At 45.1% G+C, this 13,517-nt stretch overlaps 1 protein-coding gene across 6 annotated transcripts in view; it reads left to right on the forward strand.

Moving 5' to 3' along the window:
• The first annotated feature begins 4,427 nt into the window (after nucleotides 1-4,427).
• Nucleotides 4,428-13,517, forward strand: part of TSC22D1 (TSC22 domain family member 1) — a 124,429-nt gene continuing 115,339 nt past the window's right edge. For 3 of the 6 annotated variants that reach the window (XR_012495433.1, XR_012495432.1, XR_002139609.2), the window contains exon 1: nucleotides 5,179-8,614. Coding sequence is in view for 3 of the 6 variants with exons in the window: in XM_019756981.2 (XP_019612540.2) it covers nucleotides 5,766-8,614 (2,849 nt within the window). In the remaining 3 variants the exon portion in view is untranslated. Of the gene's footprint in view, nucleotides 8,615-13,517 lie in introns of all 6 variants that reach the window. The other 3 variants (XM_074329311.1, XM_074329312.1, XM_019756981.2) reach the window with 2 other exon arrangements.

The following is a 13,517-nucleotide window of genomic DNA, read 5'->3' on the forward strand; positions in this document are numbered from 1 at the left end:
TTGAAAAAAATCTAAATTAACAAATTATTTCTTTTTTCAATGTCACTTCACAGTTCTGTAGCAGAAGTTAAAAATGATTTTTTTTTATGTTGTGAGAAAATTCCCCACATCAATACATCCGTAAGTCAGAAAAGACGGACTATAGAAGAATCTGTAACATTTACATTGGTTCAAACAAGAGAAAACGTCTTTCATCCTCTTCCTGGAGAAGAAACGCTGTAAAAATTTGTGTGTGTGCAGCCTATCTTCCTTGGCATTCAAAAACATTAAAAGAACACTCATTACTTTCCAAGAGTTATGAAAAATGCTGGTCCCTAGAGTTCAGACTGCTTTTTCAGAACACTCCCTCAACAGAGAGGCATGGAATGTGAAATGACGAAGACCTGAGTACCCAGATTGAGGCATAAACCTTGGACGCGTCCTTTAACCTCTCTGTGATCACCTATTTCTAAAATGAGAATGATAAGGCCATCTCTCTCTGAGGGTAGAATAAATGAGCGTGTATCAGTGTGTCCTCTGAACCATAAATTCAAATTTCTGTACTTTTTTGTTTTATAAGTGTATCTGCTTTGAGGATATAAAATTGTTCAGCTACCAGAAACATACTTATATTGACAATTTAACAAATAGTAAAAAAAAATGAATCAGTTATAAGCTAAACTATACCCACTGACATTTGAATGACAAGTTTCAAAGTAAGTATTTTGGCGATTACAAAAGTCGAATAGCACATACTATTCCCGGTCTCATTTAAAAACATTTTCTGGAGAGCAAATCGATTTATAAACATGCTGCAGTATCCTCGTGCGTAGTTTCTTCATACGTCAAAATGTGTGACTTTTTCGTGTTTATATAACTCATTGTTAAAGAGATAACCAAAGGCCCAAAAATTATGTTACTTGTGCTAAAGCCCATGACACCGAACCTAGACTTAATATATGACGAAATTGCAGCTTCAGCCTTCTCAAGGAATATAATCTTAATGGGTCAGTCTGGAATCTTCTGGTCAGTACCACTGAGGTACTGTTATGTGACTTTTAATACCCCTCCACTCCCAGGAAGTTAAGGCAATCTGCCTGATAAAAAACCCCCCTTCCCCTAAGGGAAGGTAACCTTGCCTGAAACAATCCTGTCTTTTCTTTTGCTGATAACCGTCCCACCCACTTTCTGCCTATAAAAGCCTTCCATATTGCACAGCTTCTCAGAGCACCTCTCTATTTGCTAGATGGGAGGCTGCCTGATTCATGAATTGTTCAATAAAGACAATTAGATCTTCACATTTACTCGATGGAGTTTTTGTTCTTTTAGCATCGTGTTTAAAATTTTGCCTTTTTTTTCAGATGACATTTGAAAGTTCCAGATAAGGAATATGGCATGACTGAAGCTCTGGTTAGCCAGAATAATTACTGGAGTGGGACAGCGGCATATTTTCTGCACACAATATTGTTCAATGTCTATCTTGCTACTCAGTCATTCTGAGTATAAGTATTCCCTTCCTACTCTTTGAGGGCATTACTTCCGGAGAATTACTTGGCTTTAAATACTGACCTATTTCACAGTTCTCACACTAGGTAAATTGTTATAATGCTCAGCAAATTTTCTATTTTACAGTAGGAAAAAACCACTAAACACAGCCAACTCTACATGCTGGTTTGCAATGTCCCAATAACTAGATTTAAGTGAACAGTGCACACTACAAGTTAATCTTTCAGTCAACAAAAAATCAGGACTACACCTTCAGAATGTAACAGGTGAAATTCAGTCTTTCAAAAGGCAAAGGATAACTTTAAGTACTGGCTTCAGAGGATTTATGACTTCATTGCACATAGTAGTAGGCATTTAATATTAATATAAAAAACCAGACTTTTCTTATTAAAAAGCAGTAACATGATAACACCTGGTTGTTTAAGAGCTTCTGCTTGTTTTAATGTACTTGTATTCATATGATGCTGGTCATAGAAATGCTGGCAATGAGAGCAGAAAGAGAGAGAAGAGAGAGAGAAAGAGCCTTTTTTTTTATACTCAGGTATCCCTAATTGTAGAGTTGTTCTTTGTCTTAGTAGGATGGGATGTAGCGGAAACAAGAATTTGGAAGTGACATGGCAGACAAAAATGAAATACACTTGAAAAGACCATATTTTCTTATGTTTTATGTTATCCTGGAAAAGTTTTTTTTTTCCTTCACAAAACTTTCTTTTAAAAGAAATAATATACCTACCCCCAACATCAAAACAGCCAAAAACAATACCCTTTCTTAGAACAAGTATCTGCTTTTATAGCGTTATTCAACAACTCATTCTGTCAACTTTGGGTAAGACTTTATTATGTGTTTTTCTTCTGCTTCTAACCATATCAGCAGGATCATGGAGGGTATTTAGGTGCCCCAAGGGGTGTTGAGCTGTTGTTTAGGGTAATTTAAGACTTTGACCTAAGGCAACATTTTGAAAGATCAAGAGCATTTTCTTTCACACTTTTGCCCATCTACATTCCACTGTAGTTTCAATTGGTTAGAATAGTTTCTATTTTCCATTCAAAACTGTTGAAAAAACATGTCAGATTTGCATTTCAACAATGGATGGCAGCCATTACAGGCATATCATTTGAAACAAAAGCTTTTGGGATATTAAAATAGAAATTATTATTTTTGTAAAGTACACAAATGATCAGTTATATAAAAATACAAATCATTCACGTATTAATTCATGAGTATCATAAAACAAATACGATCTTTTCAAATGCATTTGATTTTTATTATATCACTTACAACATTTGTTGAGACCTAAATTTCGCACTTAGCACGGAGCTCCACATTAGCAATACATTTTAAAATTAAAAAAAAAACACAAAAAAAAACCCACGTAGCTCTGCTTTTTGGATTTAGTGGGCGAGTCCAGAAACAGCAACAATGAATCATAGCTTCGATCCAGGATATTCATGGGATACTGAGGATGCATTTCTATTCAATAATATAAGGGAATAGTGACATCAATTTTTGAGAAAAGGAATGAGGGGAAAAGTTTAGAGAAACCTAAAGGGAACGTTAAATTAACAACTAGACGTCTATCAAAACTTTGTAAAAGACTACAGCTGTTTATGCTTTAACAAGCTTCTGAAATAAGATTGTAGATCGGTCAGTCAGTGAGTTTCTGAATCAGAGAGGTCTACAGATAAACGTTCAGTCCCCCAACAACCTAAGTGAAAAAAATAAAAAATTCTCTCTAGGGTTTCCCATATACTTTGTTGTGTTTTAATTCCCGGGCAAGAAATTCATTCTCGCTTAGTCGTAACAAATGCTCGGAGCTAGAATGTTTTGACATGTAATGCCATGGAAGCAACTTCCAGTAAACTGCCTCCAGTCAAACCTAACGTTGCTTCGGTAGAATTGTGCTCAGACTCAAGCAGGTCTTTGTTTTTCTATTGGAATTGCAGATGGTTCTTTCTCTTTTCTAACCCTAACAGGTAGCCTTCACTCATCATTGCACTCGCGTTGCCACCCAGACTAGGCCAATTTGTCTTTTAAGTCAAACCTATGGGGGCGACAGCCTGGACAATGGAAAGAAAAGACAGCCCTGCTGGAGATAAGCTCCACCTGTTGAGGTCAGTCAGTTCGCTGGGCCCGGCGGCTTCTTCCCTCCAGGTAGGGACGTTGCAAGCACTCCCTCCCCAAGGGCCCACCCGGGATGAGCTTAGGCAGTTAACTGCAAAGAGCTGCAACATCTGCCCGGCTAGCTCGCCACTGCCCGTCGAAGGGCGAGGGGACCGCATGGCAGCCACAGCTGCACTGCACAAAAGGCAGCACCTATTGTGAGGAGCCACCCGCCTTCCGTGGACCCCGCAGCTCCGGACGCTGGGGCATCATCCTCCGACCCGGCCCCGGCGGCGCGGGCCGGGGGCGAGCCCAGGTGCGGCGAGGGGGAGGAGGGCTCCGCCACGCGCGGAGGCAGAAAGCCTGACTCATGTCGTGGCGGTGGCGGCGGCGGGCTCCTGGGAACTGAAACCCGTGGTGCTGTTGCTGCGGAGAAAAGCCTCATTACCCATTCCGCAGGCGGGAGACACCACCCGGGGCGCGCACACCCGAGATCCGGGGTTCCAGCAGCCTCCCCGCCGCGCACCTCCTCGGCCGCGTGCCCGCGCGCGCGCGACGGCCGCGTGTGAAAACGGAGCGGACACACCTAACCTGCGCGCGCCCCTCATGCTGCCCCACCCCCACTCCGGCAGAATCTTGCAGGCCGACCCGGATTCGCTCCCCCGGCCGAAATTCCCCACCCCCCGGCGTCGGCGCCGCCGCCTGCCTTCGGCAATCTCCGTCCCGAGACCCGGCGCTCGGCAAAGCCCGAACAGCCGCCGCCGCCCCCTTCGCCGGAGCCGGCTTTATGTCTGCGGCGCCGCGGCGCATGCGCAGACGCCATCTTCCCTCCTCCTCGGCCGGCCTCCTCCCCCCGCCGCCGCCTGCTCTCGCCGGCGGTCGTCCCTCCTCCTCCTGCGCTCGGGCGCTGGTCCCTCCTCTCCCGATGCCGCGAGAGACTGGGGGATACGGTGGAGCCGGAGAAGAGCGCTAGTAACAACCACCTCAGCCCCCTCCCCGCCTGCCGCCCTCCCTCGGCACCCACCCACTCACCCGCCCCGCTCGCCGACACCGACCAACCCCACCTCTCGTTCCTTTGAACGGCGTCGGCTGCAGTCGCTGCACCAGCCCGTCTGGCCACCAACGCCGCCGAGAAAGGAGCCGCCGCCGCCGCCTGCGGCCCCCACCCTCCCTGGCCTCCGGAGCAGCGGGGTGAGGACGAGCCGGCTGCGGAGGAAGAGGACGAGAGCGGCTCGCACCCTCCGCGCTAGCGCAGGTCCCACCGCCCTCCGGGGAGGCTCGGGCGCCGGCCCCTTCCTCCCCGAGGACGTGTGCCGAGCCGAGGCGCCTGCCCTGAGGGAGAAAAATGCTCGGGCTCCATGGCTGCCAGTGATGGAGCGGTCCCTGGGCTCCCGCTGCCACCGCCGCCGCCGCGCCCCGGCCGTGCTCCGCGAGGACCCGGCGTCTCTGCGCGCCCGCCCGCGCCTCGTTGCTGGGCTCACCGTACCGGGCGCCCCGCCGCCGCCCCGCTCGGAGCCTCGTCGCCCCGGCCCCAGCCGCGGCCAGCGTTTCCTCCCGGAGCAGCCGCCGCGAGCCCAGGGGGTTTGAAAGGGTCCGCGGGGCGTGGGGGGAGGGCCGAGCGGGGACAGCCGGGCCGGGAGGGAAGGTTTGAGCGACACTGAGCTCGGGGCTCGCCGGCGGCGGCGGCGCCGAGGGTGGCGAGGGGAAGGCGACACTCGCTCCGCGCTGCCTTCGTGCAGAGCGGCCGGGAGGGCTTTGCAGCGGCCGCCGCCGCCGCGCGGGGAGGAGGGGTGAGGTGGCTTCTGAGTTGTCCGGAGAAGGTGGGCATTTCTCGGTTTTCCCACCCCCTCCCCGGGTCTCCCCCTCCCTTCTGCCCCGCACCCCACGTGAAGCGGGATATAAAGGGGGGTGTGAGACTAGAGGGGGAAAGTGAATGGCGAAAGACTGAAGGGGTTCCCCCTTCGGGTCCCCAGCCGCTCTGTTCACCCTCGTTCATCCTCCCTTCTCGAAGCTCGCCCTCGAAGGCAGGAGCAGCCGGCGCCTTCGGCTGAGGAGGAGAAGGAGGAATCGCGCCGGGCGGAGCGTCGGGTCCCGTTTCCCTCCCCAGCGTCCTGCATACAAAGATTACGGTGCAGAAGGAAATTGCCCTCGCCTCCTCCGCCTCGCGGTACCCAACACAATGCACCAGCCGCCCGAGTCCGCCGCCGCCGCGGCCGCTGCAGACATTAGTGCTAGGAAGATGGCGCACCCGGCACTGTTCCCTAGAAGGGGCAGTGGCAGCGGCAGCGCCTCTGCTCTCGGTGCAGCAGGTACCGGCGTCGGTGGTAATGCCACATCTTCCGAGGATTTTCCGTCGCAGCTCCAGCCGCCACCTCCTGCAGCATCTTCTGCGTCGGGACCACAGCCTCCGCCTCCACAAAGCCTGAACCTCCTTTCGCAGGCTCAGCTGCAGGCGCAGCCTCTAGCGCCAGGCGGAACTCAAATGAAAAAGAAAAGTGGCTTCCAGATAACCAGCGTTACGCCGGCTCAGATCTCCGCCAGCATCAGCTCTAACAACAGTATAGCAGAGGACACCGAGAGCTATGATGACCTGGACGAGTCTCACACGGAGGATCTGTCCTCTTCTGAGATCCTGGATGTGTCACTCTCCAGGGCTACTGACTTAGGGGAGCCGGAACGCAGCTCCTCAGAAGAGACTCTGAATAACTTCCAGGAAGCTGAGACACCTGGGGCAGTCTCTCCCAACCAGCCCCACCTTCCTCACCTGGCACAGCAGAATGTTGTGATCAATGGGAATGCCCACCCACACCACCTCCATCACCACCATCACATCCATCATGGGCACCACCTCCACCATGGGCACCACCATCCATCCCATGCCAGTGTGGCCAGTACATCCATTCCTGGAGGGCCACCCTCAAGCCCAGTATCCAGAAAACTCTCTACCACTGGAAGCTCTGACAGTGTGATACCAGCTGCACCAACTTCTGCTGTATCATCGGGCAGCTCGCCTGCTTCTGTAATGACTAATGTCCGTGCTGTGAGTGCTACCGGCAGTGTAGGTATAAATTCTGTTACTGGCACTAATACAGCAAATAACGTTAACATGACTGCCGTGGGCAGTTTTAATCCTAGTGTGACAAGCAGCATGCCTGGGAATGCTAATATAAATGCAAGCAATAGCCCCAGTGCTGCTAGCGGGAGTGTGGGGCCTGGAGTTAGCAGCAGTGTAAATGTGAATATCCTGAGTGGCGTGCCCAATGGTACTATGTCTTCCGTGGCTGTTGTTAACAGTGTCCCTAATGCGGCTGCAGGGATGACTGTGGGATCAGTTTCAAGTCAGCAGCAACAACCAACAGTTAACACGTCGAGGTTCAGAGTTGTGAAGTTAGATTCTAGTTCTGAGCCCTTTAAGAAAGGTAGATGGACTTGCACTGAGTTCTATGAAAAAGAAAATGCTGTACCTGCCACAGAGGGTGTGGCGATAAATAAAGCGGTGGAAAGTGTAAAACAAAACCCAACAGATGTGACTTCGGAGAGGGAGAGCACTAGTGGGAGCTCAGTGAGCAGTAGTGTCAGCACACTGAGTCACTACACGGAGAGTGTGGGAAGTGGAGAGATGGGCGCCCCCACTGTGGTGGTGCCACAGGCAGCTCTTCCAGGCGGGGCCCTTCCGCAGATGGATTTCAGCAGCACCGGTCCACAGGGCATCTCCGCAGTTAGCACGGCACAGAGTGTGCCTCCGCCACACCTCTCTCAAGTACAGTTGCAGTCTCAAGAACTGAGCTATCAGCAGAAGCAAAGTGTTCAGCCAGTCCCCGTGCAAGCCACGCTCAATGCTGCGACTGGTATCCAGCCATCACCTGTTCATGTGGTTGGTGTAGCTTCAGCTTTAGGCCAGCCGCCTTCCATTGCTAGTTTGGCTCAACCCCAATTGCCATATCCTCAGACGGCTCCTCCAGTGCAAGTTCCCCTTCCTGGGGCACAAGCCCAGCAGTTACAGTATGGACAACAGCAACCGACTGTTCCCACACAGATGGCCCCAGGCCATGGGACCTCAGTGACTCCGATCCCTCCTTCAGAGTATGTCCAGCCGCCGCCGACCCTGCCGTCAGCAGTGTCCTCTGGGCAGCCCGCTCCTGCAGGAGTGGGAGCAGGAACCGCGCTGATTCCTATGGCTCAGCCACAGAGTGTCCAGCTGCCAGTGCCGCCCGCAGCAGTCCAGGCTCCACCTGCAGGGGCATCTGGCCAGCCTGTTGGTCAGGCTCAAACAGCAGTACCTGCTGTACCTCCTGGCAGCCAAATTGCAAATATTGGTCACCAAACAAATGTGCCCCCTGCTGTGCAGCAGCCCTCTTCCCAAGTCACACCTTCAGTTATTCAGCAAGGTGCTCCTCCATCTTCACAGATAGTTCCACCCGCTCAAACGGCGATTATTCATCAGGGAGTTCAAACTAGTGCTTCAAGCCTTCCTCAACAATTGGTCATTGCTCCCCAAAGTACCCTGGTCACTGTGCCTCCCCAGCCGCCAGGAGTAGAACCTGTAGCTCAAGCAGTCGTTTTGCAGCAGTTGCCTACACTTAGTCCTTTGCCCTCTGCGAGTAGCATTTCTGTCACCAATCAGGTTAGCTCAACTGGTCCTGGAATGCCTTCTGCCCCAACAAACTTGGTTCCACCACAGAATATAGCACAAAGCCCTGCCACTCAAAACGGTAATGTGGTTCAAAGTGTTAGTCAACCTCCCTCGATAGCAACCAATATAAATTTGCCTTTGGCACAACAGATGTCACTGAGTTCTACTCAGTCCTCTACACAATCATTAGCTCAGGCAATCGGAAGCCAAGTTGAAGATGCCAGGCGCCCAGCGGAGCCGTCCTTAGTTGGCTTACCTCAGACCATCAGTGGTGACAGTGGGGGAATGTCAGCAGTTTCAGATGGGAGTAGCAGCAGCCTAGCAGCCTCTGCTTCTCTTTTCCCGTTGAAGGTGCTCCCGCTGACGACACCCCTTGTGGATGGAGAGGATGAGAGGTAAGACCTGCCATGTTTCTGCAGACATTCAGCAGAGTCAGCGTCAATCTTTTCAGTAGCTGTGTGTGCATACAAATATGTGCACGAGATTAGTCTAAAGCATTCTATACTTTTTCATTTTTGTACATGAAAATGCATTTCTGTGGTAAGTTTTCTAGAGCAAGAGTGTTATGGAATGGTTTCAGAGTGGATAGGAAATGGTGTAAGTAATATGTAAATATTATTTGACAGAATAGTTAAGTGTTAAGTATAGGTTTGGGAGCACCAAGTGGTTTTATTTATAGGATGCTTTTTAGAAAGATTAATTACAAATAGAAACTTAAGTTTTGCTAAGCAGTATAATAGTTAATCTTTTCTTTTGAATTACTGAAATCCATATGAGCATCTCTTGGGAGGGGTGTGGTTCCACATTTTGTTTCTCCTTTATTAGACTGGACAATCCTTTTCAGTTCTACTGTGTTTGATCTTAGTCTATGAAAGATAATCTTACCTGCTTTTCCTAGTCAGACATAGGAAAGGTGACCTCATCTGGGTTATATAGGTTGCCTTCATATTGTAACTGACCAACTTTTGTGTGCTTATTTAATGGTCATTTTATCTGAACAGTAAAAGGAATGGGAATCTTAAAGTTTTTTTGTGGGGGAGGAGGGCATGCACTATCAAAATAACCAGATTTATCTTTTATTGGTACAGATGGTAGTATGCTGTACATTTTTCCTTTTGCGTAGTAGATCAAGGTGGTAGCCATTTTAAGAGTAAAGAAAGTCTTGGAGGGTTGAATTTATAGAGGTATGAAAATAATACTTTGTTCTGTTCTCCTGCTAATCTACTCCACCTGTTCCCTTCTTCACTTAACGAAAAAAATACATGAAGCCTAAAATACATTATTAAAGTAGTGTTTTCTTAATTGAATTGGAAATAATGTACTAATCACGCTTATTGAATCAAATTGTGTCTTTGAAGCTGACTGGCTAGAAAGTTGTGAAATCTCATGATTCTACATTGTTTTAAATTAAGTTGAATTTAAAGGAATGTTCTTTTCCCAGAGTTGCCAGTCTGACTAACCTTGATCAGAATAATATCAGATGAGTTGACAAAGGCTATTCATTTTCACTGTGGAACGTTGAATAAGTTTGAAAGATAATTTAACTATTATAGTGTTAGTTGGAGATTTTTGTGATTGAACTTGCATCTAACCAACCGGAACATTTCTATTCTAAACGTATATGGTTTTCACTTTGGAAAAATTGAGCATATTTCAAAAGAACTGCAGTTTTAGAAAAAGGCCAGATGTTTCAGTAAGTTTTTCATGATTTTTTTTTTTTTTTACTTAAAAGATATAATAAGGTAAAGGCATGGTTTATTGAAATAATTTAAAATCTTGTCTTTCAAGATTTTTATCATTTTTCTAATATAATTAAAATCTTGTTACCTAACCAAATGTATTTTGTACGATGTGTACAAAACTGTACTTTTAAAAGGCAGATGTCTTCCAGGAGGTAGTTTCCTTCATAGCCCTATTACAGTTATTGTTAAACCTTTAGTTTTATCATACCATGCTAATATTCATCTGTAATTACTAATACCTATAATTTTAAAGAATTATTTTTCCCAAATATTAATGTTTTCTAAATCTAAAGTGTGTGAATTGAGTGAAGCCCCTATAAAAACAGGTATATATGGTGTGGGTGGTAAATGTAGAGAAATGAAAGACCGGTGAAATATACAAATGAAAACCACACTTTTTGAATCCAGACCTGCCATGATTTTTGTTGATTACCATTTGTGGTCTCCTGGCATGATTTTCTCCTTTTCTTCCTCCTGGTGGTAGGGTATGGTGGAGCTTTGCACAACTTGCTGCTCCAGACAATTAAAGTCAGATGTTGCTACTTACAACTAGGTTTTCCACTGTAGGGGCAGAGTCTCAGTTTAAGATATTAGTACAAAATCAGCGTTTCTACATAGTACTGAGATGAAGATTAATTAGGGGCAAATTTGTACAAAGGTTTGGAATAAAAGGGACAAAAAGAAATACTGAGAAATATGATTAAATAGTGGTATAAAGTAACTTGAGTTGACTGTACCTGTTTTGACTTTACTACTATATTTAAGCCTTTGTTAGTTAACATCAAAGTTAAGTCATCAAATCCAGAAAATTTTTGTTTCAGAGGTATCCTTTAAATTCTGAAAAATCAAATTTCACCCCTAAAATACCTGTAAAGGTCAGAAAGGATAAAGATGTATATATTTAATGTGTTTTACTGCAGATTATTTCTTTTATCACTATAGAAAAAGAAACGTTGTTTTATTTAAATTTGCCCTTAGAAAGGAATTTGAGAATATCTACAAGAGAAAGTGACAATGATTTTAAAAAATTCTTTTCACCTTTTCTTCCCAAGTTAGCTTCTGTGTCACTTGCATCTTCTGGGCTTGGTCACCTATTAGGTCTCTCATGGGAGAAAGGGGTCCATTATCGTTTAAATATTATGACTCAGAAAACATGTTAGCAAACTTTTGGGTGGTAGGACAAATCAAGGATAGTTATTCTTTAGTCATCTTTTGAAATAATACTCTTAACACTTTACATTTTAAAAATTAGGTTTCTTATAAGAATTAAAGGATTTATTCGACCTGTGGAAAATGCCTTCACTTGGCCACTGGGAAAGCCTATAAAGACTAGGAACATGGATCAGGCTTATTAAGGTTATATATCTTGTTTAAAAAAAAAATCATTCTCATTAAAAAGGTCTTAATGTCATCTAGCCTTTAGCATGAACTTACCGTTACGGGAAGATACAGATATTTCATACTGCTATATAATCTTTTGTGTTTTGTGATTATTATTAGTACAGCCTCTTACATGAAATTGTTCAAACTTCTCACTCTTAAGACTCCGCTCAGATGTTCCTTCTGAAGCATTCCCTTCACCCAGAGAATGGTGTTTCCTTAGCACTTTTGAGTATTCTCTGTTAAACGCATGGCACACAGTCAATTATAATTATGTTTCCCCATCGTCCCCACTAGGAGTTCCTTAAGGGCAAGAACTAAGTATTTTTTGAAAGAATTAATGATCAGAATTTCCTGCTTTTCTTACCATGATTTAAAATTTATATTGTCTCTCATCTTAGGCACAACTGTTAAAGGTACAGGATCATATAATTTATGCAACAAATTGAAAAGAAGTGATTAAAAAAGATTTGCTTTTTTCACCTCATGATTCCTTGGGGTGAATTGATATTGATCTTCTAATTATAGTGCCTGTTATATAGTTGGCCCTCACATATTAATTAATTAAAGAGAAATGAGAGTTTTCTTATCTATAAAATAGGAGCAACATTCATTTTGCCTACGTCTGAGGATGGTAGCATCAGATCAAATACTTTAACTGTAAAATACTAAATTACAAGTTTTAATTTGTATTCGGGTTTGTACCTGCACAGTTTAAAAGTCAAATAGTTTACATGATTATCAGAACAAAACAAAAGTTTCCTGCCCCTTCCTTTCCAGTTTCCTTTTCCCAAAAGCAGTGACTTTCCCTTAGATGACGGTGAGATTTACCTTGTAGTCTCTAAACAACGTACTTGTGTTGCTACTAGATACGCAACATATCTAGGAGGTTAGGAGCGTGGGCTCGAATTAGACTGGTTAAGTTTGATCCTTCCTCTGTCACTTACTTACTAGTTTTCCGGGTAACATTGGGCTGCTTGACTTCTCTGTGCCTCAGTTTGCTCGTTTAAAAAAATGGTGATAATGGTACCTACCTCATAGGTTTGTTATAAGAATTAAAGGAATTTGGAAAGCCCTGAGAACTGTGTCTAACTCCTATGCCCTATGTAAGTGTGTGTTAAAAAACAAACTACTTCTTGCTTATGTTTTGGCCTTAACTAACTTCCTAGATAGAAAATGAAGATTTAACTTTGTTGTCATCATCTCCGCAGCTGGTCCCCTTCTTCCAGTACCCCATTCCTCATAATAGTTACGGTTATATCACTATTGATTATTCAAGATTTTTGTGAAATATGATTCCCTTTTCTACAAGGTCCTGCATTCGCCTGCCTCCTTCTATCCCATCCCAGCCATCTAGTATATATAATATACTGGTATATATGGTATATACGTATGTATATTTCTATATACTATTTAGCATATAGAAACGTTAGTTGTCCTCATCCCCCTCCCCCAAGTTACATGTATCAGCGTAGTCTGTTTCCTCTAAATTCAGGTCTTTCCCCCCATTTTTGCATGTTTTGGGCTTTACCTTTTGTGATAGAGCCTTTTCTCCGATGTCTGGTAATTCTTGGTTGTCTGCTTGCACTTAACTGCAGGAGACGAGACATCCTTAGTGTGACTTGACTGTTCGTTAGCTTTCATAAGGTGATCTGGCGGAAGTTCATTGTCATTCCCTGGTCCCCTAGTTTTCTCTATAGTTATCACTAATTTAACTTTTCATCAAATGTCTCTCAAGATGTTCAGACATCAGGTATTGTTACCAGTTTTATCTTCCCGAGGAAATCTCTCTTTCATTCCTCTAACCTCCATTCTGGACTGATAGCCTTCTAGACTTCTATTTTCTGGGGACTCAGGTCATGTTCATTCTTGGTTTGCTTAATGTTTTAAAATGATTTTAGTTTATTTACCCTGATGATTGTTGATTTTTTTTGGTTAGGTAAAGAATACCAGTTAGGAAATTTTACTATCTTATAATTTTGCTCTATTGCTTTCTAGCTTTTCCATATTGCTTTTGAGAAGTCTGAAGCCATTCTGATTCCTCATATATTGCGTGTGACCTGTGTGTATGTTTGTTTTTCCTTTTCTTTCCCCTTGTTTACGCTCCCCTTCCTTCCCCTCTCTCATTCTTTAAGTGGTCTCTGAAAGCTTTTATCTGTTACCAGGGTTCTGAAAT

The sequence above is a fragment of the Rhinolophus sinicus genome, linkage group LG04 (assembly GCF_036562045.2).
Source record: "Rhinolophus sinicus isolate RSC01 linkage group LG04, ASM3656204v1, whole genome shotgun sequence".
NCBI lineage: Eukaryota > Metazoa > Chordata > Mammalia > Chiroptera > Rhinolophidae > Rhinolophus > Rhinolophus sinicus.